At 45.9% G+C, this 24,477-nt stretch overlaps 1 protein-coding gene across 1 annotated transcript; it reads right to left on the bottom strand.

Moving 5' to 3' along the window:
* Window positions 1-791: 791 nt before the first annotated feature.
* Window positions 792-2,437, bottom strand: LOC123106980 (uncharacterized). Its single transcript, XM_044528997.1, has 3 exons — window positions 2,307-2,437; window positions 1,405-1,714; window positions 792-1,231 (listed from the first exon to the last, which is right to left on the bottom strand). Exons 1-3 carry the CDS (start codon window positions 2,377-2,379, stop codon window positions 847-849), a joined length of 768 nt encoding a protein of 255 aa, XP_044384932.1. The 5' UTR covers window positions 2,380-2,437; the 3' UTR covers window positions 792-846.
* Between the last annotated feature and the right edge of the window lie 22,040 nt (window positions 2,438-24,477).

The raw sequence follows: 24,477 nt of genomic DNA, 5'->3' as shown, positions 1-24,477 counted from the left end.
GAATGTAAGGTGTGCGTCTGGTGTGTAACGCCACGTGATCACTTGTACTTCTTGATGACTTGCTTGACAGCTTCCTCCACGAACTCGCGTGCTCCGGACCGCTTGTTGAAATCTTCATTCGTCAGCCAGTTCCATGTGCAGATTTTTCGGAGCTCAACGACCGTTGCATCTGTGATAGCGGGGACAATTCTGCCTTCCCACTTTGCAAAGTATTCCAGCGCGTGAAAGCCACAGTCCGTCCTGCACGAGGAAAAAGAGTTCAGGTGAACACGCAAAATGGACAGCTGCAGCAAAGATGGACTTCAGTTCAGATGTGTCAACAAAAAGAGGGGGTGGATTGATGTAAAAATGGCACATGAAGGAGCGGGTTAAAAGAAATTACGTGTTCCCTTGCTTCACAGTCGCCACATACTCAGTCGGGAAATGCCTGATCTGGACCTTTGAATGTTCGTAGTGACGGTTCCAAGTCTCTTTGAGGTTCTTGATGAAGAATTCGGCATGCGTAGTAAGGTCTGCATCAGCTTCCGAACGGATTGAATCAAGCACCTCGATACGTTGGTTCTTCAGGTCAAGACAGACCGCATAGTGGTGACCACACTTGTCGTGTCGGTCGTGTGGTGCAAGCTCCTGGAACATGGGGAACATGACCTGCATTTAAAAAAGTGAAGAAATGAGATACAAAGTTCACATGAAAGAACAACAGAGGGACAAAAAAATTAGAATCACGTAGAATGTTTGATTATGGGTGGGAGTAGTTGAAAGAAAGTTGCCGTCCATTGTATGAACAAAATGAGCCATGTATTTTACTATCAAGTTGCCACATAGTTTGCATGGGGATACAAAAAATCAAGAAGTCAGTGTGCACGGCAACTGTTGCCACATGAAAACTTCTGCCACACAAACACAAGTACAGGTTCTGGCAAAAAACCACGCCATGTGAAAAAACGGTGCAGACAGGAAAGGAGTACTCACATATTTCTTCAGTGTGAGCTTGAAGTCACCGTGTTGTGCAAAATTGTTCCTCAGGATTTTGTGGTGGAAGTCACCATCCCATATTTTGCAGGTCACACTGTAATGCATGATTATCTTGTCGGCGCATACATCGGTGTGATTGTTGATGTAGTCGATCCCGCATGCAACTACATTCGTCGACATTTTTCCGTTTGGCCTCACGGACTCGGCAAGATCACCCAGGTCGACGTACGTCGCTCCGCACTGAATGACTTTCGTTCTGTCCAAACATGAGCTGTATGAAAACGATATAGCATGGAAGAATCATGCCTACTAAGTAAAAAAATATATGAAAGAACTAAAACGTAAGCGGACCATTTATAAAAAGTACGAAGTAGATAAATGGTAAAAAAGAGCAAGCAAGATGAGAGATTATGGGGTATGGTAATTTACGCTTTCAGCTCCTTCATGTGCTTGCTGTTGGTCCTCGCATTTCCAAAACGCTTGACGATATCGTACAGCTGGGTCTGTTCCTTAGTGGCCCTGAATTCGGGCTCGTAGTCTTCCGCGGGGGGTGGGTGAACTACCCTCTGCTGCCTCACAGGACCAGGGGTGACACTCCTAATGGTATCCTCAGATACCGTATCTGCAGGCACATTGGAACTTGATTGCCCTTGCCCTCGTGAGGAACTCCTCTGCAATGCTGTCTCCTCGATCATGCGGTAAACTTCATCAAGTGACGGTGAAATCTCCTCAGGGGTGGCTGCAATGAATATAAAAAAAAGTGGGTTAGGATACATATAAAATCCAAAAACAGATGGATTGTGAGGAGGTAAAGGTCCATGATGTGATATGTAGGTAGAAAAAGTGGGGCAGTTGCCATGGGTGGTCCAACTACAGTCGCTATGACATAGCAAATACAATTGCCATGTAGTTGCACTGTAGTTGCCACCTAGTTGTACTGTAGGTACCATGTCACAGCAACTGCAGTTGCCATGTTGTGTCGGCTCCACTTGCCATGTGAATGCCGTATGAAAAAATGCAGCATGGTAGAAAAAATGCAGGTGGCATGATGTGGCAAATCCAGTTGCCATGTGTACTGAACTGTATTTGCCATGTGACAGCAACTACAGTTGCCATGTTGAAATAACTTCAGTTGCCACGTGCTTGCCCAAATGTCAAACGCAGCATGGCAGCAAGAAAAAAACGTAGGTGACATGGTGCATCAAATCCAGTTGCCATGTCGTCACATGGCAGTTGCCGTCACAAGTGAGGACCCCCAAAGAATGTGATTGGGACAAAAGTCAAACTACAAACATGTATACAAGAAAATCGTAAGTGCGTGATGAGTGTACCTTGCACAATTGGCTCTGCGAACTTGACAGCCTTCCTGCCCTCGACCATTGGCTGCGCCATCATTGCGGGCATGCCTCCTGGGAAAGCAAAGGCAACTGGTATAGGATCGTGCACCACCGGTTGATCTTGACTGACGCCGAGGCTGAAGCTCGGTGGGGTAAAGGCCATTGGGTGCCTCTCATTCCTACTGGCCGGACCACGAACGACTTTCGGGGCAGAATCCAAGGGTGAAAGATCGACAAACATATCTGAATCGGCCGCTACAAAATGATCGGCCTTATTTGCAGGGCGGGGCGTGTTGTCAGCGGTCTCAGCCGCAGCTTTCATGACAATCTTCTTGTTTGGACTGTAGGGGACACCGACATTGACTGGGAGCCTGGAAGTGCGCAGATTTATGCTGGGGATTTCCGCTGCGGGTGAAGGCGCAGTCTGCTCCGGGCGTTCCTCTGCGTCACTCGTGCCCGGCTTGACACCTGCATCAGTTGTGCTCCGGTCTTGCGGTTTCTCCATCACATTGATTTTTGCAGGTGGCGGGAACAGTGTGGACGCAGGAACATAACCAGATTCGTCTCTCCTGCTCCTAGCTACAGCCGGAGCGTTGGGTATGTCTGTTGATTGCTTGCGGGGGCTACGACGCCTAGGTGGAAGACCAGCACGCGGAACGGTCGCCTTAGCAGTATCTCCACCGACAGGAGCTGGAGCTGTTGTGCCAGGATTCTCATCTGCAGATGGCATATCCTTGTGAAGTGCCGCCTCAGCCGCTTCTGTCATGGACACAGGTGAGACACCAGGCACGCGCTTGGAATCAGTGTCAGATGAGCGGGAATCTTCCTTGCCTAGGTTGGTCTCGGGAGCATCCACTTCGACGCTTGCTGATGGGGTGGCATGGCTCACAGCAGCATCCTTCATTGCCAGAAGAGTTGGCAATATTTCAGCTGTCCTGGCGGATACCGACTCGTCACTCCCCGATGTACGGATGCCTGTTGTTCTAGCCTGCACATCTGCAGCCGGCGGAGATGGTCGGCCACTTGCATCAGAGTTAGTGGGAGCAGTTGACGGTGCAGCAGCAGTATTGTCGCCTGGCGCCTCATGTACATCTGAGTTGCCACCTGTTGAAAACTTTGAATGCAGGCGTTCGAGTGGGTCTCTACTGATATGCTTGGCCCCGCGCGTAGTAGTCTTCTTCACCCTGCAAAGGAAAAAAAGCACGTGAAAAATGGTATGAAAAAATGGACAAAAAAATATGTTTGCAATGATAGAAGCATTAAAAAACTAAAAACAAGTGGAAAAAGCTGGTAGTTGCCATGTAAGGGGGTCATGAGTTGCCATGTGCCATAGTTAGCAGTTGCCATACAGCAGCAGTTATCAAAGTTAGGCAAATTGAAAAGGAATGATAGAAATGTCTGATCTGTGAGGAATGCAATTTCAAAATTAGGTGGGGGATGAACTCTCAGAAGAAAATGGTAAAAAAAAAGATGACAGTTGCCATTAGGTACAGAAATAGTTGCCATTTGGCCTAGATGCCAGTTGCCATGTAAAGATAATAGGAGTTGCCATACATTTAAAAAATGAAGGAAGAAATCATTTGGAAAAAACAGCAGTTGCCTCGTGGGGGATGATAACAGAAGAACATGTGACAAAGCAGACCAGTTGCATTGAAAAATCAAGAAAAAAACCGCTATCTCAAATGAAAAGCACATGGAGAAACCTACTTCTTGACTGCCTTCCTCAGGTCAGGCAACACGACAGGATCCCCGGTGTTGGTCGTCGTCGTACGAGCAGAAGACCTGGTGGAAGGGATGTCACCGGCAATGGGGGCACCTTTGTTCAAGCGAGCAGAAACACGGGTTGGCGTTGGCGCCTGTTTCTTCGTAGCTGCTCGTCCACCAGCGGTCGGCTCACTGCACGCAACAGATGGAAGGAAAAAAGAAGGTGGCAATTGTCAGACAACAAACTAATTGCCGCGCTTGACAAAAAACAAGTGCAAAAGAAATGGATGAGATTGTTCCAAAGAAAAGATACACAGCAGAAAACTAAAATTGAGAGTCGAACCTCTTCCTGGCAGCTACGGGATCGATCCTAGACCTCTTGCCAGCAGAACCCTGCCCAACATCCTCTGGAGCCCTCCCCCTCCTTGATGGCAAAACCCCCTCGCCTCTCGCAGCCGTATGTTCTTTCACTTTCTCCGGTGGGTGGGCACCTGTTGCATCCTTGCCCTTGTTGCCGCATGTGCGAACTTCAGCGTGTTCATCGTCATCGGTGTCATCGTCGTCGTCCTTGCTGAGGCCAGCGTCTCCATCCACATCATCCTGTGTGTCACCGGGCTCTTGGGAGCTGTTGTAGTCATACCGGCCACGGCAACCGGTTGGCCGATGTGTACGTTCTGGGACAAATGAAGTGAACTGCCTCGCAACCGCGTCGCTGTCAGAGGCACTGAGGGACGTCCACCCCTCAACCAACTTCCCGAGCAGGCCGGTCATTCCGGATGCAAACTGCCCAATTAGATGCTCCACTGGTGCCCTCGCCTGTGCACGAAAACAAGAAGCATCAACAAAACAACACCCGTACTGCATTCGCTTCCGCGACATCAACATGTAATCCACGGCAAACCGTAGATGTGGACATTTTGATTACCTCAGAAGGGCAAGACGGAGCTGAGTGCACGTCCATCCACTTTTCAAATTTTTGAGGCCCCCCAAACACGCTGTAGTCTATAGCATGCTTGGCCATCAGCTATGAAAAACAAAAAAAGAAATTGTAAGCATGCCTTATAAACCACGGACGGTTGCGTCATGTCAAATTTGTAAGCATGCCGTGTGAAAAAGACATAAACAAAAACTAACCTGTAGTTTTCCATATGTGCCATCAGTTGCCCTGTCTGCGGCAAGCACAGCCTTGACAGCGCTGATGGTCCACGCAGAAACAGCAAACTTGTGAGTAGGCGGCGGGCCTCCTATCCCGGTGAAATCCACGGTGGACAGATCAAGAGAGTCGACATACATGAGCTGATTTAAAACAATTTTGCAAAGAAAAGAAAATATCAGTTGCCATCGTGGTTAATTTGTAGTTCAGAAAAAAAAGAGCAGGATAATGTATGATCCAACGATAATATGTATGTGTTAGTTGCCATCAAAGTGTGATGGCAGTTGTCATCCTACTGTGATAGCAGTTGCCATGCTAATATGAAGGTAGTTGCCACATTGTCAGTATGACAGTTGCCACGTTGTCATTATGGCAGTTGCCACATTGTCACTATGGCAGTTGCCATCTTGTTATGACCAGATTGTCATGCATGAAATAAAAGTACGTTATAAACAAAGAGTTCACACAGAGATCTGGTGAAAATAAATACCATTAAGTGCAGACGACAACCCTTCTGGTACATCTTGTTTTTGAAAGCATCGTGGAGAAAGTCGGCAATAAACTTACACCAGTTCATACTCTTCACGTTTTTCAGATTCGCCTGCACCACACAAAATTTCAGGGCAAAAAAGTTTGCCGCGTCAGAAATCAAAACGGAAGAAACGCAACGAAAACACTGGCAGTAGCAAGCATGGATCATTCACCAGGATGGGGAAACATTTGTTGCTTGGGCGAAGAGAAGTGGTCGGCGCGAAAACAGCTGAGATGAGGTACATGAGTAGCTTCATCTTGAAAACTTCTCCGTGCGTCGTCATGTCCTGCAGAGAATCTGCCAGTACAGACGTGTTCGGCATTGCCTCCAACCCAGGAAACAAACGGGCGAACAGCTCTTCCTCGATCTCATTATTAACCTCGTACGGGACTTTGATATGTCCCCGAGGCACACCCAAAGTGCAGAACACGGATTCCTCATTCAATGGAAGTCTTCCCCGTCCCGGGATCACGAATTCCCTGGAGGCGGGATCGTATATCTCACCAAGCCAGTCGCATACCGGGTTGACAAGGTTCGTACACCGGACATCCATCAGAACCTGCATACCCATCTCAGCAGCAGCTCCCTTTTGATCGTCAGTGAATTTGTCAATCAACACGGTCAGACGTTCCTGGGAGGCTCTGTTGCGAATACGTTTCTTCTTCTGCAAAAAACAAACACAAAAGTGTTGAGCTGTTGCCATGTTTTTGCAATGTTATGAAAATTTAGTTCATGATGGACGACTATAAAAAAGATCTAGCTGCCAACAAATAACATAAATCAGGAGGAGGGGGGCGGGTGTGCGGACAGTTACCTCATCGCCCTCTTTTCTCCGTCCAGTTGCCTGGTTACGTTGAGGTGGATCCATGAAATCGTCATCATCACTTTGATGATCGCCACGAGCCATTCTGCTGATGTAGGAACAGACCAAATTGTTAATGGCGAAAATGTAAAATGCAATGGGTAAGCAGTTGCCACCTAACAGAAAAATATTAACTATTTGAATGCAAATGTGGTTGCCATACTATGCAGCCAGTTTGCCACACTGTCATATCTGTATTGTGGCAACAGACATTGTGTTCACATACTGTATTGCAACATGATTATACAAAATCCAAAGTGGCAAACACGCCAACTCGATGTGCACATTAGTTCCGTCCAGTGCTACCGATTGTGGCAACTATCAAAGTTTGGAAACTGTCGCAAATAATTCAGAAAAAAAAACAAGTCTCACAAATGAAAAAGAATGTTTGAGGTTACTATTATGTAAATTCAGTAAAAAATCAGTTTGCCTCGTTCAAGAGCGTGTATGTGGCAACTATCTCATTCATTCAGTAAATTTTAGTTGCCCCCCTTGTGTGTGAGCTTGAACACATTTGTGGCAACTATGACAGTCAGTTTCAGAAAATATGTTGCCGCAGAAGAGAACACATTTGTGGCAACTGCCACATTTGTTCATGTAGTTTAGTTGCCACACACCTGTTCACGTTCGGTCATACTGCCATAGTTGCCACATTCAGAAAGCATATTTTTTCTGGTTACTTATCGTACAAGTTCAGCAGAATTAAAATTTGCCACATGGGAAGAGCATGCGTGTGGCAACTGCCACAGGAGTTCAATGAAATTAGTTGCCACCTCGTTTTGGGGTGGCAACTATGACAGTCATTTTCGGAAATCTGTTGCCACATGGGAGAACACGTTTGTGGCAACTACCACGTTTCTTCAGGTAGTTTAGTTGCCGCACATTTGTTCACGTTCAATCATACTGCCAATTTCGCCACAGTCTGCAGTTTCAACCCCAAAACTAGACTAGATCTAGGTTTCAATGGCAACTGCTTCAACCTCAAAATCACCCTTACAATTCTCGCGCGAAATGGCTGCAACCCCAAATTTCGAACCAATCCGCACCAAAACAACCCGGCGGACAACTCTCAAAATCCAAATGCAAGACTAATGCGTTGCCTACGAGCAGGCATAGCCTCACCGACGATGCCGCCGCAGCGGCGGCGACGAAACTGCCCACTCCCACGAAGCAACGGCAGGCACACAACTATGGCGCACCGCCGCAGCGGCGGGAACGCCGGCGCACCGCCGAATCGCCGGAATTTCTAGGAATGGATCTAGAAATCGAACAGGGAGGAAAGAGGGGAACAAAATCAGGGAGGGTATGCGATAGATGAAGCGAGCATTACCTTCGACCCGCACGCGTTCCGGCGACGCCGCTCCGCTCCGACGAGCACCACCAACGCCCGCGAACACCGTCGACTGTCCTGCCTCCGCTGTCGCCTTCTCCCCTCGCCTTCTCCTCCAGTGGACTGTAATGCGAGTGGGTTGTGCCAGTAAATGCGACGCGGGGGAGAGTGAATGGAACCGTGAGGGAGAGGGTGGAGGGGTGTGCGACGTGTTTGACGTCAACTGCGGTCGGACCGTGGCGTGCGGGCGCATGGCAGTTCCACCGCACGCCTCTCAGTGGCAACCGCTGACCGCGGGATGGCAACTACCGTGCGGGCGAACGGACTCGCACACCGCACACTAGAATCGTCCAACGTGGCGCCGAAAACCAGCCCCTTTGCTCCAAGATTCGTGCAAAACGAAACCAACGGCGATGCTTGCGTGTGGACGGAGTGGTGAACGCCCACACATGTGGGCGTTAACATTTCCGATCTTCTTTTGTCGATAGTGTGCTTAGCTGGGCAGCAGATTTGGTTGGCTTCAATTTTGGATGTGTGCTGGGTACGTCCGGTTGGGTACCTTTTTGTTTGTGCCTGTCTTGGCCGATTACCGACTACTGTAAACTTCGTCCGTATGGAGTTGTATATGCAGTCTGGGTCTTCTCTTATTTGAATGCATGTGTTCAGACTTGGTACATTATTTGCCTGATTTGGAGATTCACGTGCATGCTTCTTTCCAAGGAAAGACCGGCAATAAGGAAAGATTTTCCATAAGTTCTTACGACGCGTTTGGTTCCGCAAAAAAGGTGCGGCTTCCGATTACACCGACTTCCAAAACCGTAGCTGGCGTTTGTTTCGCGCACGACGTTTTCCGTAGCAGCACCTCCTGATACATCGCTTCAGAAAAGCTAAACCGCCCGATCGGAGGGGATTAGAAAAACAGGACTCGGCCGCACCAACCAAACAATGAATGTATTGCGTAAAATTAATCGGAAGCGGCGCTTCCTGATACGGCAAAGCGAATGCGTTACCGGGGCCGAACCAAACGCGTTGTGTGTACGTGATCCTTTTAGTACGTGTTCAAGATGGACTTTGTTTACATGCGGTGACATGGCCTATGCGATTCAGGCAACTATATGTGTAGCACCTTTTTTTATCTTAACGTGGGTTCATGTCAGACGTGCCAGATGTAAAAAGTTGTACATGTTATTGTTGTATACATAACTTCTGCATATTTTAATCTCAACCATTGTTCTATAAATCAACGGTTTATATATTTTTAGCCTATGTGGATAAATGTGGTGGCTTATTTGTCTCTTGTTTTAATTAATAATAGATGACCCCTACGCCTGGTTTACACGCATACCCCGGTTCTTATATAACCGAGCGGGTATTTGGATACACTCCGGACTATCGGGTTCCGAGGTTGAAGCGAAAAGGTCTGCCATGACAAATGATTTACAATCCGGCTAGAAGGCATTATACATGTCACTTTAATTACATAGTCATGTGGACTGACTAAATTCCTCTTCTATACCATCCAACAGGCTGTCTAGCCTACAATCCTGTTGGGAATACTTTGCGGCTAATTCTACTTGCCCATACACTAAGCTAACGGGGATCTCTTTCCCATCAGGCCCCACAGGTCCGATCTCGGCTATGTGGTTTGGGCCAGCCTTGGTATACCATGTCTTCACCATGGCCCAGGCTTCCCTGGCACCTTGACGGCAGGCCGATATCTTCCATAATCGGAAGCGCCGTCGTGCTCCCTTGAGCTTCTCCGCAAGCTCTCCAATGCCTTCTGGTAGGGAGACGGATGGCCACAAGGCCTGGGCACTACCTTGCATCACCTGTCGAACTTGTTCGTGCAGTCATGAGAGCTCGGGTAGAAGATCACCCGCAGACCCGGGCATCTCCTCCGCGGGATGACCCATCAGCATACCTGCAGACATAATTCTGTTAGCCCGCTTCTCCGCCGCCCCCTTTTAAGGGTTCATCCAAGCACTTACTAAAAATGCCGCGTCGAAGCCGCTTATTCTCCTTCTCGGAGTCCGCAAGCTGGGCTCGAACATCCTTCAGTTCCACGCTCAGCTTGGTATTGGCGTCTTGGAGATTGTTTTTCTCCCGCCTGACCTCAGTCAGCACGCGTTCGCCAGCCTTTAGCTGTCGTACGACATGTTGGTCCTCCGGATTCTCTCTGGATTCATCTGCAATATCTATTGTTAGATCTGCAGCCACAACCGCACGATATATGGTACCTATCATTCTTCGAAAGAAATGTTACCAGCTGGGGACTTTTTAGGTTCCTTCAATGCGGCAACGGTGGCCCGAAGTTGGGTCTTGCATTCCTCCAGCTCCTGTGATAGTCGAGTATTCTTCTTTGTAAGAACCTGCACAATAGATGATCCTTAAATCAGTTCTGCTAACTGTTTCAAGTCTCAGGGGCTACTGATACATATAATCGTCAGATTTGCTTACCCGTACATCCCTTACATACTGGTCAGTGGCTCTGGCTAGACCATTTTGAGCAGCACGGAGGTACGCGTCTCCAGAATTGAAGGCATCAAATGCCTTCGGTGAGAAGCAAGCGTCACGGAGTACGGCCCGGCGACGCCTATGATTCATGGCGCTCTCCACTTCTGAATTTGTACTGAATAGTCTATCCGCATCCTCTGTAGGAGGAGTATCCGGCGTCCGCCCCATGTCGGCTTCCGCCTCCATGTCCGGTCCTGAAGCCCGACTGGTGGAAGCATGATCGGCAGCCTCACCGGACATATTCCGGCGAGCATTTTTTCTGTTAAAGAAACATGGACGTCATTACATTTTCAGAAAGACGACAACCACGGAGCGGGGTTTTTGTCATACCTCTGCGCCGATGTCTCCGTCCTGACCGCCTTCCTTTTTGGCCTGCCCGGCCTTGGTGCCTCTTGTTGGCGAGTTGCTGCGGGTTCGGCACGGCGTCCCGAATGTCTTCCCTGTAAAACACCATATGTATATGGTAGGTGAAGTGTCTAAAAGGGGATCCTAGTTTTTGGAGTTGGGATTTTTGGTTTTTCTTACGTGCGACGCAGGAAGCAGTCCGGGATAGTCGGCCGTAATGGCCACCATGGCGTCATCACAACTTAATTGATAGAACTGCCGGTCTATCAGTTCCACGAATATGTCCAGATCTTCTTCGAGTTCGGGACCGAAGGCCCGGTCAGGGTCCTCTGGTTGTGGAGATGGGCTGTTGACCTCCCTTATGGCTTTTCGCAGTTGCTACCGCAAAATGGCAAGGTGAGTACCTGCGACGAAGAATGCGGGAAGAATGGGAGTAAGGAGATGTAACTCACCCAGCTTGGAGGGTTGTACATGGAGAATCCATCCCGTGGCTTGATGCGGATGAACTCCTCTTCCTCTCCCTTGAACAACTCGGACAGAATTTTTGCTAAAGCAGCAGCGTTGTCCGGACCCTTACGCCCGCAATGGGTGGCATCATCTTCCCCGTTAAAACACCACAGGCAGTGCCCTTGATATTGAAGTGGCTGCACTCCCCGCATTGTGCATATTGACATAACCTCGATTACTGTCAATCCTGATTGAGCCAGCGCTTTAATCCGGTACATCAGGTAAAGGACTTCTCCGTTGTCTTCCTCCTGGGGGCTCCGTGGGCGCCAACTTCACCGTTTCTTCAGAGGAGCATTGTTGAACTCAGGAAGACCCCGCCGAATAGGGTCCGGACGGGGGACGTCCTCCATATAAAACCATTCCGAAGGCTAGTCTTCGGACGTCTTCTTCGGAGTACCGGACAGGTATCCGGTTTCGGCGATGCGCCATATTTCGGCTCCGCCCACTTGATAAAGTGACCCCTTCTATGTGCGGGGGACGAGGCAAAATAACCTTTTCCACAGCTCGAAATGAGCCTCGCAGCCCAGGAATAACTCGCAAAGGGCAACATAGCCGGCGATGTGTAATATGGAAGCAGGGGTGAAATTATGCAGTTGGAGGCCGTAAAACTCTAGGAGCCCGCGGAGGAACGGATGAATCGGAAATACGAGTCCCCTTAATAAGTAAGGAACAAGGCACACCCGCTCCCCTGTAGAGGGGCTGGGGAAGCTCTCCGCTTGCTCCCCGCCATTGTAGGTGGCGAGCCCGGCTCGTACGGGAACCATATACGTTGGAGGGAGAGATCCCTGAGTCTGCAGTTCAACTAATCGATTGTGTGAGACAGAACACCTCTCCCAATCACCGGGCTTAGAGCTATGGGGGCGAGAGGAGGAGCTGCGGTGGTCGGCCATGTTGGAGTGGATTTTTCCGAAGCGCGCTCCGATGGATTCTCGTTGTGGGAGGATGGTATGGATTGGATCTAAGAATCCCCATCCCTTTAATAGACAATTTATTTATCTGGCTAGGGGGCAAATGTAAAAATGCCCTGGCTCCTCGTATTCATTCGACGCGTGGAAGATAGCCCTTATTGGGCACAGAAGCCAAGAAGTCCAACATTTATGGTGCCGGACACTACTTGACAAACATTCAAAATTTGGAGAAGAACTCGCCTTGCAATGCCGAAGACAATACTGCGTGTCGGACTTGACGTCATTGAAGCCTGGTCTGGGGGCTACTGAGGGAGTCCTGGATTAGGGGGTCTCCGGACAGCCGGACTATATCCTTTGGTCGGAATGTTGGACTATGAAGATACAAGATTGAAGACTTCGTCTCGTGTCCGGATGGGACTTTTACTTGGCGTAGAAGGCAAGCTAGGCAATACAGATATGTATATCTCCTCCTTTGTAACCGACCTTGTGTAAACCCTAGCCCCCTCCGTGTCTATATAAACCGGAGGGTTTTAGTCCGTAGAACAAAAAATCATACAATCATACCATAGGCTAGCTTCTAGGGTTTAGCCTCTACGATCTTGTGGTAGATCAACTCTTGTAATACTCATATCATCAAGAACAATCAAGCAGGACATAGGGTATTACCTCCATCAAGAGGGCCCGAACCTGGTTAAACATCGTGTCCTCTGCCTCCTGTTACCATCCGCCTTAGACGCACAGTTCGGGACCCCCTACCCGAGATCCACCGGTTTTGACACCGACAGTCTCCATGGCGGCGGAGGGGCGGGAGCCCCTCCGAGATTGGATCTTCCTCTCTGTTCTCTTCTGTTTTGCGTTCCCCGGATCTGGCCCTTCACGGTTTCTTAAATTCCCGGAGATCCGTAACTCCGATTGTGCTGAAATTTTTACACGATTTTTTCCATAAATTATCTTTCTTGCGCTAGAAGAAGGGCCCCAACCGACCTTCGAGGAGGGCACAAGACACCTGGGCGCGCCAGGGGGTGCCTGGCGCGCCCTGGTGGGTTGTGAGCACTGTGGGACCTGTTTGCGTAGACTCCACCTCCTAAAAATCACATATATTCCAAAATAATTTTGCGTAAATTTTTATCGTGTTTGGACTTTGTTTGATATGGATTTTCCGCGAAACAAAAACATGCAACAAACATGAACTGGCACTGGGCACTGGATAAGTAAGTTAGTCCAAATAAATCATATAAAAAGTTTCCAAAAGTATGTAAAAGTTGAAAAATATTGGCATGAAATAATCAAAAATTATAGATACGACGGAGACGTATCAGCATCCCCAAGCTTAATTCCTGCTCGTCCTCGAGTAGTTAATGATAAAAAAGATAATTTTTGATCTGGAATGCTACCTAACATAAACTTGATCATATGTCTAGTCATGACATGAATATTGAGACATAAGTGATTCAGAGCAATAGTCTATAATTTGACATAAAGACATCAATACTCAGGCATCCCAACAAACAATCATGTCTTTCAAAATATCAACGCTAAAGAAAGCTATCCCTACAAAATCATATAGTCTTGTCATGCTCTGTCTTCTTAACACGGAGTATTTATCATGCACAACCCCGATGAAAAGCCGAGCAATTGGTTCATACTTTTTAATGCGCTTCAGCTTTTTCAACCGTCACGCAATACATGAGTGCAAGCCATGGATATAGCACTATGGGTGGAATAGAGTATGATGATAGGGGTAAGTATAAAGAAGACAAAAAAGTTAAGGAAGTCTCACATCTATGCGGCTAACCAACGGGCTATGGAGATGCCCATCAATCGATATCAACGTGAGGAATAGGGATTGCCATGCAATGAATGCACTAAGAGCTGTAAGTGTATGAAAGCTCAATATGAAAACTAAGTGGGTGTGCATCTAGTCCTATAATGAAATATTCCCACTAGTATATGAAAGTGACAGCATAGGAGACTCTCCAAATGAAAAACATGGTGCTACTTTGAAGTACAAGTGTGGTAAAGGATACTAACAATGCCCCTTCTCTCTCTTTTTTAATATATTTTCTCTCTCTCATTGTTCGGAGTCTCATCCCGACTTGCGGGGGAATCATAGTCTCCATCATCCTTTCCTCACTGGGGCACTGCTCTAAAAATGAATAATGATGATCATCACACTTATGTTTACTTATAACTCAAAAGAAATAAAAATTACAACTTGATACCTATGACAAAGTATGACTCTATATGAATGCCTCTGGCAATGTACCAGGATGTGCAATGATCTAGCGTAACATGTATGAAAAATGATGAACAGTGGCTGAGCCACAACTACTATGTCAGCTATATGATCATGCAAAGCAATATGACAATGAATGCTCAAGTCATCAAACGAAAGCAGTGGAAGTTGCATGTTAATATATCTTAGAATGGCCATGGAAAAGCCATAATAGGTAGGTATGGTGGTTGTTTTGAGGAATATATAATAAGGCTTATGTGTGATAGAGCGTATCATATCACGGGGTTTGGATGCACCTGCGAAGTTGGCACCACGTCTCGATGTGAGAAAGGGCAATGCACGGTACCGTAGAGGCTAGCAAATCGCGGAAAGGTAAGAGTGCGTATAATCCATGGACTCACATTAGTCATAAAGAACTCATATACTTATTGCAAAAGTTTATTAGCCCTTGAAGCAAAGCACTACTACGCATTCCCCTAGGGGGATAGATTGGTAGGAAAAGACCATCGCTCGTCCCCGACCGCCACTCATAAGGAAGACAATCAATAATAAATCATGCTCCAACTTCATAGCATAACGATAGACTATACGTGCATGCTTCGGGAATCACAAACCTTAACACCAATATTCTTACTAAACACAACCATTTAGTAGTACCTCCCACATATTCCATCTCTATATCGCAAAACTATTGCAAGGAATCAAACATATCATATTCAGTGATCCATAAGTTTTATGTAGGATTTTATGACTAACCATGCCATTGACCAACTCCTGTTGACCCTCTAAATAGATATAAGTTAAGCATGAGAGTTTAATTCTTTCTACAAAAGACCATGCTCTAATAAATATAAGTGAAGCAAAAGAGCATTCTTCAAACAACGGTTTTCTATGTGAAGAGAAACAGGCAATCCAAACTTCAAATGATATAAGTGAAGCACATGAGGCATTCTATAAAGCCATACTCAAAAGATATAAGTGAAGTCTAATGAGCATTATATAAATAAACCATGGACTATCTCATACCAGCATGGTGCATAAAAGAAAAGTGAAAACTAAATGCAAAAGACTCTCCAAGATTTACACATATCACATGAACAAAACGAAACGAAACTGAAAACATACCGATACTTGTTGAAGAAAGATGGGATGCCTTCCGGGGCATCCCCAAGCTTAGACGCTTGAGTCTCCTTGAATATTTACTTGGGGTGCCATTGGCATCCCCAAGCTTGAGCTCTTGCCTCTCCTCCTTCTCCTCATATCAAGACCTCCTCGATCTTTGATCACTTCATCCACACAAAACTCAACCGATCTTTTAGTGGCGGGGTTAGTGAATATGGCAATGAAATCCCATCATGTACTGCTGTAACATTATTGTATAATTAAACAAACATTACCCACTATATGCTATCACAATTCTATGTCCCCAAGTCAAGGAGGCTTCAGCAAGAATTCAAACATATGTAAACAATGAAGCTATAACAGAGATATGTGAAAATAGGACAATCTGTAAAGATTTGAACATCCACCATACTTCTGTAACTCAAAAAATTCTGAAAAATTAGGAAAAAATAAATATTTTGTATAGAAAGACTGTGCAAAAAGTTTTAGAACCATTTGACATTCCAGTAAAAAAATAGAAAATAGAGCACTACAGCCAAAGTTTCTGTTTTGCACCGCACAACCCAACAAGCAATCTAATCATCCTAAAGGCAACTCTTGGCACATTATTTTTATAATACAATGGAATTGTACAATGGGATAATTATTTTTGTGAGAATCTTCATGAAAAATTCTACATTGTTTCCATGATCATGAACACAAGTGTTCAAGGTTGACCCTCACTTCTCCAATGCATAACTTCCAATCGCTTCTCTTTTGTGAAATAGTTTTGAAGTTCCCCTCTATTTTTTGTTTTTAAACTATATAAAAGCACCCAACAGAAATAAATGACTCTCTAAAACTTCCGGGTTGTCTCCTTGGCAGCGCTTTCTTTAAAGTCATTAAGCTAGGCATAAAGTGCTCAAGTAATGAATCCACCCGGATCCCAAGGTATATCAAAGCCAATTTAATTAACAATGATTTGGCATTTAGTAGTGAGCACAAAGCAACATATATCAAGCAATGACGTAGTCTAACTCTCTTCCTATGGATCGGCATGTCATACAAGAACAATTCATGAACATCAAGTAAAGGCCAATACATAGCATAAGCAGTTTCTTGCACTTTTATCGTGTTGGAAACATAGAGAGGCGGAGATGTAGTTCCTATCTCATAATAACTGCAAATAAGAGCAGCAAGCACATGTGTATTATATTCATCAAAATCATCATGTGCAACGGTAAAAGGCAACCCATCAATATAATCCTTAATAAGTGCAAACTTCTCCGATATAGTGTAGTTGGGAGAATTCAAAAAGATAATAGGACTATCATTTGTGGGTGCAATAGCAACAATTTCATGTTTAACATAAGGAACAATAGCAAGTTCATCTCCATAAGCATAATTCATGTTGGCATCTTGGCCACAAGCATAGCAAGCATCAAGTTCATCAAAAAGGGATATTTCAAAAGAATCAACAGGAGCATAGCAATTATCATAGCATTCATCCTTCAGTAAGCATGAAGGGACATTAAATAATGTATGAGTTGGAGGGTTACTCTCATTGGAAGGTGGGCACGGGTAGCTAATCCGTTCTTCCTCCATTTGTTCTTCGCTCTCCTCCTCATCTTTTTCATCCAATGAGCTCACAGTTTCATCAATTTATTTTTCCATAGACTCCTGCAAAATATTAATCTTTTCTTGGACAGCAGAGTTATTCTCAATAAATACATCAATATCATAATTGCATTTATAATTATCATAGCAATATTTAAGGATAACAAGATTTTCAGGTCTATAAACTGAATCATCAAAATCTTCAAACTTTCCAAACAAAGATTCAATTTCATAAGCACCCTTAAAAGAAACAAATTCTTCTATTCGTTCCACATCATAATAATCATATATACCTCTAGCATAACAAGCCAAGGTTTCAATATCATTAAATTCGCATGAATAGGGAAGGTGTGGAATCTCAATCTTAGAGCAACAAGTATAATCATATCTCAAGCATAGATTCCAAGCATACCATTGCAACATTTCAATTTGATCCCATAAAAGTTTTCCTTTTTGAGTCAAGCGATAATCCCTAAAGTATTCACGTTGATCCAACGTTACTCCCATTATCAAGTTGAATGGGGTTTTCTCAGGATCATCAAAGTAGTGCATAATATTTTTCACATAACGAGCATCGAGGGTTTTAGGAGGTTCCCCATCTCCATGAGTAGCAAGTACCACTAATTTTTTTGGTGTTTCGTGTTCCATATCCATAACTAAAGATAGAGAACAACTTAGAATAGGAAATAAAAACTACTTAGTGATAAAGCAAACAAGCACACACGAGAATATTCACCCCACGCTATTGCTGCCCGGCAACGGCGCTAGGAAAAGGTCTTGATAACCCACAAGTATAGGGGATCTCTTGTAGCCATTTTCGATAAATAAGAGTGTCAAACCCAACAAGGAGCTAAAGGTAGAACAAATATTCCCTCAAGTTCTATCGACCACTGATACAACTCTACACACACTTGACGTTTACTTTACCAAGAACAGGTATGAAACTATTTTGTAGGTGTGATGCTAGAACTACTTTGCAAGAATAAAACTAAAAGTACTTTGCAAGATAATAAAAGTTAGGTATTTAGTAAAAGATTTTGTGTGAACAAGAAAGTTATTTGTCCCTAGGCAATCGATAACAAGTACTGGTAATCATTCTTGCAACTTTATATGAGGGAGAGGCATGAGCTAACATACTTTCTCTACTTGGATCATATGGACTTATGATTGGAACTCTAGCAAGCATCCGCAAGTACTAAAGATCATTAAGGTCGTGAAACCCAACCATAGCATTAAGTATCAAGTCCTCTTTATTCCCATACGTCATACCCCACCTACTCGGGTTTAAATTTCTGTCACTCTTGCAACCCACCATAAGCGAACCATGAACATATTGCAACACCCTACAGCGGGGGACCCTCACGTTTGCGCGAGAATGGAGGGCACCGTAGGATAGCACCGTAAATAAAATATACAATCATACCAACCAAGATCACGATTAACCCACAAGACAAAACAGATCTACTCAAACATCATAAGATAACCATAGATCATTGGGAAATAATATATGGAGTTGAGCACCATGTTTAAGTAGAGATTACAGCGGGGGGAAGAGGTGTTACACTACTGTATAGAGGGGGGGGGAGAAAGTTGGTGTTGACGGTAGCAAGATTGTTGATGTAGATTGCCGTCCCGATCGTTGCCCCGGTGGCACTCCGGCGCCACCGGAAGCGAGGGGGAGAGAGACCCCTCCTCCTTCTTCTTCTTCCTTGGCCTCCCCCCTAGATGGGAGGGGAGTTTCCCCTCTGGTCCTTGGTCTCCATGGCGGCGGAGGGGCGGGAGCCCCTCCAAGATTGGATCTCCCTCTCTGTTCTCTTCTGTTTTGCGTTCCCCAGATCTGGCCCTTCACGGTTTCTTAAATTCTCGGAGATCTGTAACTCCGATTGCGCTGATATTTTTACACGATTTTTCCATAAATTATCTTTCTTGCGCCAGAAGAAGGTCCCCAACCGACCTTCGAGGAGGGCACAAGACACCTGGGCGTGCCAGGGGGTGCCTGGTGCGCCCTGGTGGGTTGTGGGCACTATGGGCCCCCGTTTGCATCGATTCCACCTCCTAAAAATCACATATATTCCAAAATAATTTTCCGTAAATTTTTATCGCGTTTGGACTTTGTTTGATATGGATTTTCCGTGAAACAAAAACATGCAACAAACAGGAACTGGCACTGGGCACCGGATAAGTAAGTTAGTCCAAATAAATCATATAAGAAGTTGCCAAAAGTATGTAAAAGTTGAATAATATTGGCATGAAACAATCAAAAATTATAGATACGACGGAGACGTATCAAGGTATGCAGGCAGAGCGCACCGACAGACATCAGAGCGCACCGGTGGATGCGAGAAGAGTGCACTGCAGCGCCTAACGGCGAGCAGAGTGATACGTGGAAAATAAGACAAACTGTGCGAGCAATGGTGGAGACATCAAGCACGACAGATTAGAGTTGCGTGTGCGATACGTGGCATACAGTTGATCCATCCGAGCTATTTGTGATGGAATAAGCCGTGTGTGTTGTGGGAAAATGCTTGTTGGTATATAACCATTTGCGATTGATGAATTCATAACCGACGGGTTACCTAGTGTGGTCCGTGTGCGATGTGATATGCTCTGTCTACAAAAAATCTATGCTCGGTGTACAAAACATCTATGCTCTGTGTACATCTATGCTCTGCGAATTTAATTTCTGGTCTGGTGCCTAGGTACTCGCTAAAAGTAATTTCTGTGAGATGAAGATCAAGGCATTCAATGGGATTGTTATATTCCCCAACATTTTCTACTTTTGGGTCTGCTCGTATCTGCAAACGAAGACAACATATTAGTGCATAGCTGCAGATTTGAACACTTCGGGCGTCTTTGACTTGCAAGATTTCTAAAATACGAGAAAAGAGTGAAATGCCACCTTCAATCTTTCATGATAAACTTTTATAACGAAAGCATGTCGGGCGAAGGAATAAAATGCGTACAACACTAGCATCTCAAAAAGTATATGTATTGAAATCCTCCAAATTTCCTTTAGAAATCATTCTACGTTTGTCATTGTAATCATGGGTAAAAGTAACAAAAAATTGAGCTCCATTGTGGTTAACAATTAACAGGAAAGGAGCATCACCTCGATGTATAGCTTCTCCGCGCAAGGAAAGCATCTAAGGAATCTAACAACTTCATCTAGATCGGGGCTGACAGATTGTAGTGCCAAGATCTTCGCTGTGCGCAGAGGTCGAGTCAAGCTTGTGGGAATCATTTTCTGGATGATAGGCGAACATATAGATCAACAACAATTAGATAAAATGTTCCATTGGATAATATATAAGAAGGAGGAGAAGAAGACTATTGTACCTGAACGGATAATGATCCAGTAATAAGTTCGTTGAATTCAGCACACGAATAGCCGAAAACTGTCAATTTTGGTGTGTGAATGACCGTGACTCTTGCTGGACCTAATTTATCATGTACATACAATCTCTCGAGGAAAGGCGCATTCTCAATGAAAATATTGTGAAACACCTTAACTGATAGCCTTGGGCGGCGCCAGCAATGCATATAAATCGCACGAACATTCGTTGAGGTGATGTGGAGGCTACTGAACCCATCCATCACATGAAGACGAAGGTACTCGAGCACTGTACAGCCGACGAGCAGGCGCTCCAAATCCTCCTTCGAGATGCGAATGACAATGAGCTCGAGGTGCTTAAGTTTAGGGAGATGAAGAGCGCGAGTGGCATCGATCTGGGGGAAAATGCACCACCTGAATGTAGCGTGGCGCAGCATGGGCGCGAGGTGGAACACGAACGGTTGGCAGCGAGCAAGGACGTCTAGCATGAAGGCTGAGCTCCTCGAGCCGATCCAGTGCTGGGGATAGGAACCAGTAGTGCAACCTGGGTTCGATTTAGTTGTGGGGATTGAGCCTGCCGATAGGAAGGCGTCTGACCGGCCCAGGGTGCGTGTCGAGGACGTGGGACAATGCGTCCAGGATTTGCTGCGCCCCGCTGCAGAATTCGTGGTCAATGATGATGTCCAGGGGGTGGTGTTCCAGAGGGGGCACCACCGCCGCAAGAGGACAATGGTACACGCGCCATATTTGATGGGGAGGTGGGATATGATGGTTACCAACATCTCAGCGAGGAGGTTGCTGATGAAGTCCACGTTTGCCAGAGGCTCTTGCGGTTCTGGCTCGACCCGCCCCCGCTTGTTAGCCGGCTCGTCCTCCATCTCACAGCAGGCGGCAATCCTCGGCGGGGGTGCTTGTAGATGAGAATGGAGGACTGTTCTACGTACCTTGCCGAGGCGGCCGAAACAAAAGTCCAAAACTAGCAATAAATTGCAGCGCTCGCGACGTGCGCGGCAGACTGCTCATAGTCGTCCCATCTAACCAAACAGCTGCCCGCGGTAGTAAATGGTTAGTTGAACGCCCACGGTTGGACTAATACGACCGTTTGCAATAATAACGTGGTGGCTATTTGGAATGCCTAGGAAAATCAATGTATAAAAAGGCGAAACAAACCCTGAATAATTTCATATGTTTAGCACAGTTGCATGTTGCCTGTGTAAAATAAATCAAGGCAGGAAGATACACCATATGTCGTTTCGCACATAGATCATGTGACCAAGTTCCCTCTCAGAACCATGAGGCTTCTTTATAGAAGGTCCGGTTTGTATGAAAGAAAATATGGGTCAAAGCCTAGTTGAAAAGGGCAACAATATCTAACCCCAGCTTATGGAAGGTACAAAAGCATGATGATTAATTGTTCATCAGGTTTACACACAATCCAAATTGAACAAGACAATAACAACTAACTCAACCAAAGTTTTCGGCAATCACAATCAAATGGATCGGTCTGATCCATAAAATCAAGATCCTGGACCAGAAAATCTACTAGTACATGAAGACAAGTTGTTGTAAATAGAAGCCGAGCACGTTCAGAAGCCCTTTTGTCCACCTGAAACTTCTTTTTAAGTTGTTCAACGTGTCCATCCATGAGAAAGTTTTTGTTAAAAAGTTTAATCCTCATGGACAATAGTACTCTCGCATTCAACATGAAGAATGTGACAAAGCTAGTGTTGGCATGGTTGGATGCATATCCTTCCAGCATTATTGTCCTCAAACGAATGTCATGAGAACTAAGAAAATCCTGGTGCTTCTTATGCCACCGATTGGTTACACCTTTTTGTCCATGTTCTTTAGCCTAAATAGACATGAAGACTGAAAACAGTTAATGTCTAAAAAAATAGTACAACTGAACGATTAGTTCTAGTAAAGCATATCAATGTGCTTGATATGATCACCTCTATGTACAAATTCTCTAGACATGGAAAGCATTGCACCAAGCCAATAATCATGTGTCAGGACCCCGATCCTAAGTCACACCGATCTAGCATGTAACACATCATATCACTTTGCGGCCTCACGCACGGTATTCCCACGGGTGCCACCTTACCTGGCCCGGGACCGTTTGCGCCTTTTGGCTCACGTATATGATAGTGTCGCTAGCATCCATATGACAAAGGACCCGGGCTGACATGGCTAGTCGTAAACCCAAAGTGGCACAGACTTACAGGGACAGGCATCCATGACCCAGCATCGAACGTGTCGGTCATCAGCGAGTGAATCCAGGCTGTAGCACTAGGCTAGCAGGACTCCGGTGAACCGGGCTGTAGCGGGCTAACAGGACTCCGGTATTCATCGCGTGACATTTCCCCGAAGGGACAGACACAGGAACGAAGAAGGACACATGCCGGCCAGCCTAAGTGTTCCGGAGCAGTAGCAAGCTACCATGGCTCGGTGGAAACACTAGGAGACATTTCCCGGTAAGAGAGGCTACTAAAGATAAACAACTAGATGGTCAGATCCCACACATACCAAGCATTTCAATAACATACACACAATATGCTCGATATGTGCAAATACAACATGGCATCACAACATGACTCTACGACTCAAGTAATTTATTCATTAGGCTCCGAGGAGCGAGATATTACAAACAGGGGTCTCACGACCCAACATCCAGAGCATACAAATCAAAGCACAAGCGGAAGCTATCATGTCTGAGTACAGACATCTATAAATGAAAAAGGCTGAGAAGCCTGACTATCTATCAGATCCTGCCGAGGGCACAAGATCGTAGCTGAGGTAACAAGCTAAACGTCGAAGTCCACGTGGAACTACTAGCGAGACCGAAGTCTCTCTGCAAAAACATAAAATAGGCAAACGTGAGTACAAATGTACCCAGCAAGACTTACATCAGAACTAACTACATATGCATCATTATCAACAAAGGGGATGGTGGGGTTTAACTGCAGCAAGCCAGCTTTGACTCGGTGGCTAACCTAAACTACGACTGCAAGTAAATCTTTAGAGGTGGCGCACACGAGTCCACATATTCACCATATCAATACACCACTATGGATCCACTCCCGTCTCCCTACGAGAACGCCATCCATAGCACTCACGCTTGTCTTGCGTATTTTAGAGTATCCACTTTCACTTGTCTATGAACTGATATAAGCAACCCAGAAGTCCTTTTCCGCGGACACGGCTATTCGAATAGATGATGTTAACCCTGCAGGGGTGTACTTCTTCACACACGCTCTCACCACTTACCGCCGTTTACACGACATGTACTCGGCAACCTTCAAGCAGAAGCCCAACGTGGGTGTCGGCCACGGCCTACCTAAACACTCAAGTCTCTAGTCCAGGTTTATCGCCTATTCGGGTTCCATCCATGAGGAGATCCGGCCGGAGTTTCGCTCACAGCCCCAAACGATGTGAACAGGGTTCCGTGACACCAAACGGGCGCCCGGTATACCCGGCCACGTGCCTACCGCATCATAGGTCAGCGCTGCCCACGGCCTCCAGGATACTACAAACACCAGAAACTACTTGCAACTCCTGGACAGAGGACAAGGGTCATTAAGAAGCCGAGAGGGTCCATTGGTTTCGGGCCCAATGCGTGGTAGTAGCTGAATCATGGATCACAAACACAGAACTCAGTTCCTGAGGACGGCTGCAATGAGACAACCCACCATGTACTCCTACATGGCCTCTCACCGCTACCTTTACCAAATCGTGTTCACACACTTAGCTCACACACAGTAGGACATGTTCACACACCTCTGATTCATCCCCTATGAATCAGACCTAACTCAACTCTAAGCAGTAGCAGGCATGACAAACAAGCATGAATGAGTAGGCACAACAGGGCTCAAACAACTCCTACTCATGCTAGTGGGTTTCATCTATTTACTGTGGCAATGACAGGTCATGCAAAGGATAAAGGGGTTCAGCTACCGCAGCAAGTAACAGATGAATCGTTGTTGTCCTAATGCAGTAAAAGAGAGCAGGAGCGAGAGAGTAGGATT

Source organism: Triticum aestivum, chromosome 5A, assembly GCF_018294505.1.
Source record: "Triticum aestivum cultivar Chinese Spring chromosome 5A, IWGSC CS RefSeq v2.1, whole genome shotgun sequence".
In the NCBI taxonomy this organism is placed as follows: domain Eukaryota; kingdom Viridiplantae; phylum Streptophyta; class Magnoliopsida; order Poales; family Poaceae; genus Triticum; species Triticum aestivum.
Note: the sequence above shows the minus strand (reverse complement) of the source record. Positions and strands in the feature narration are given on the sequence as shown.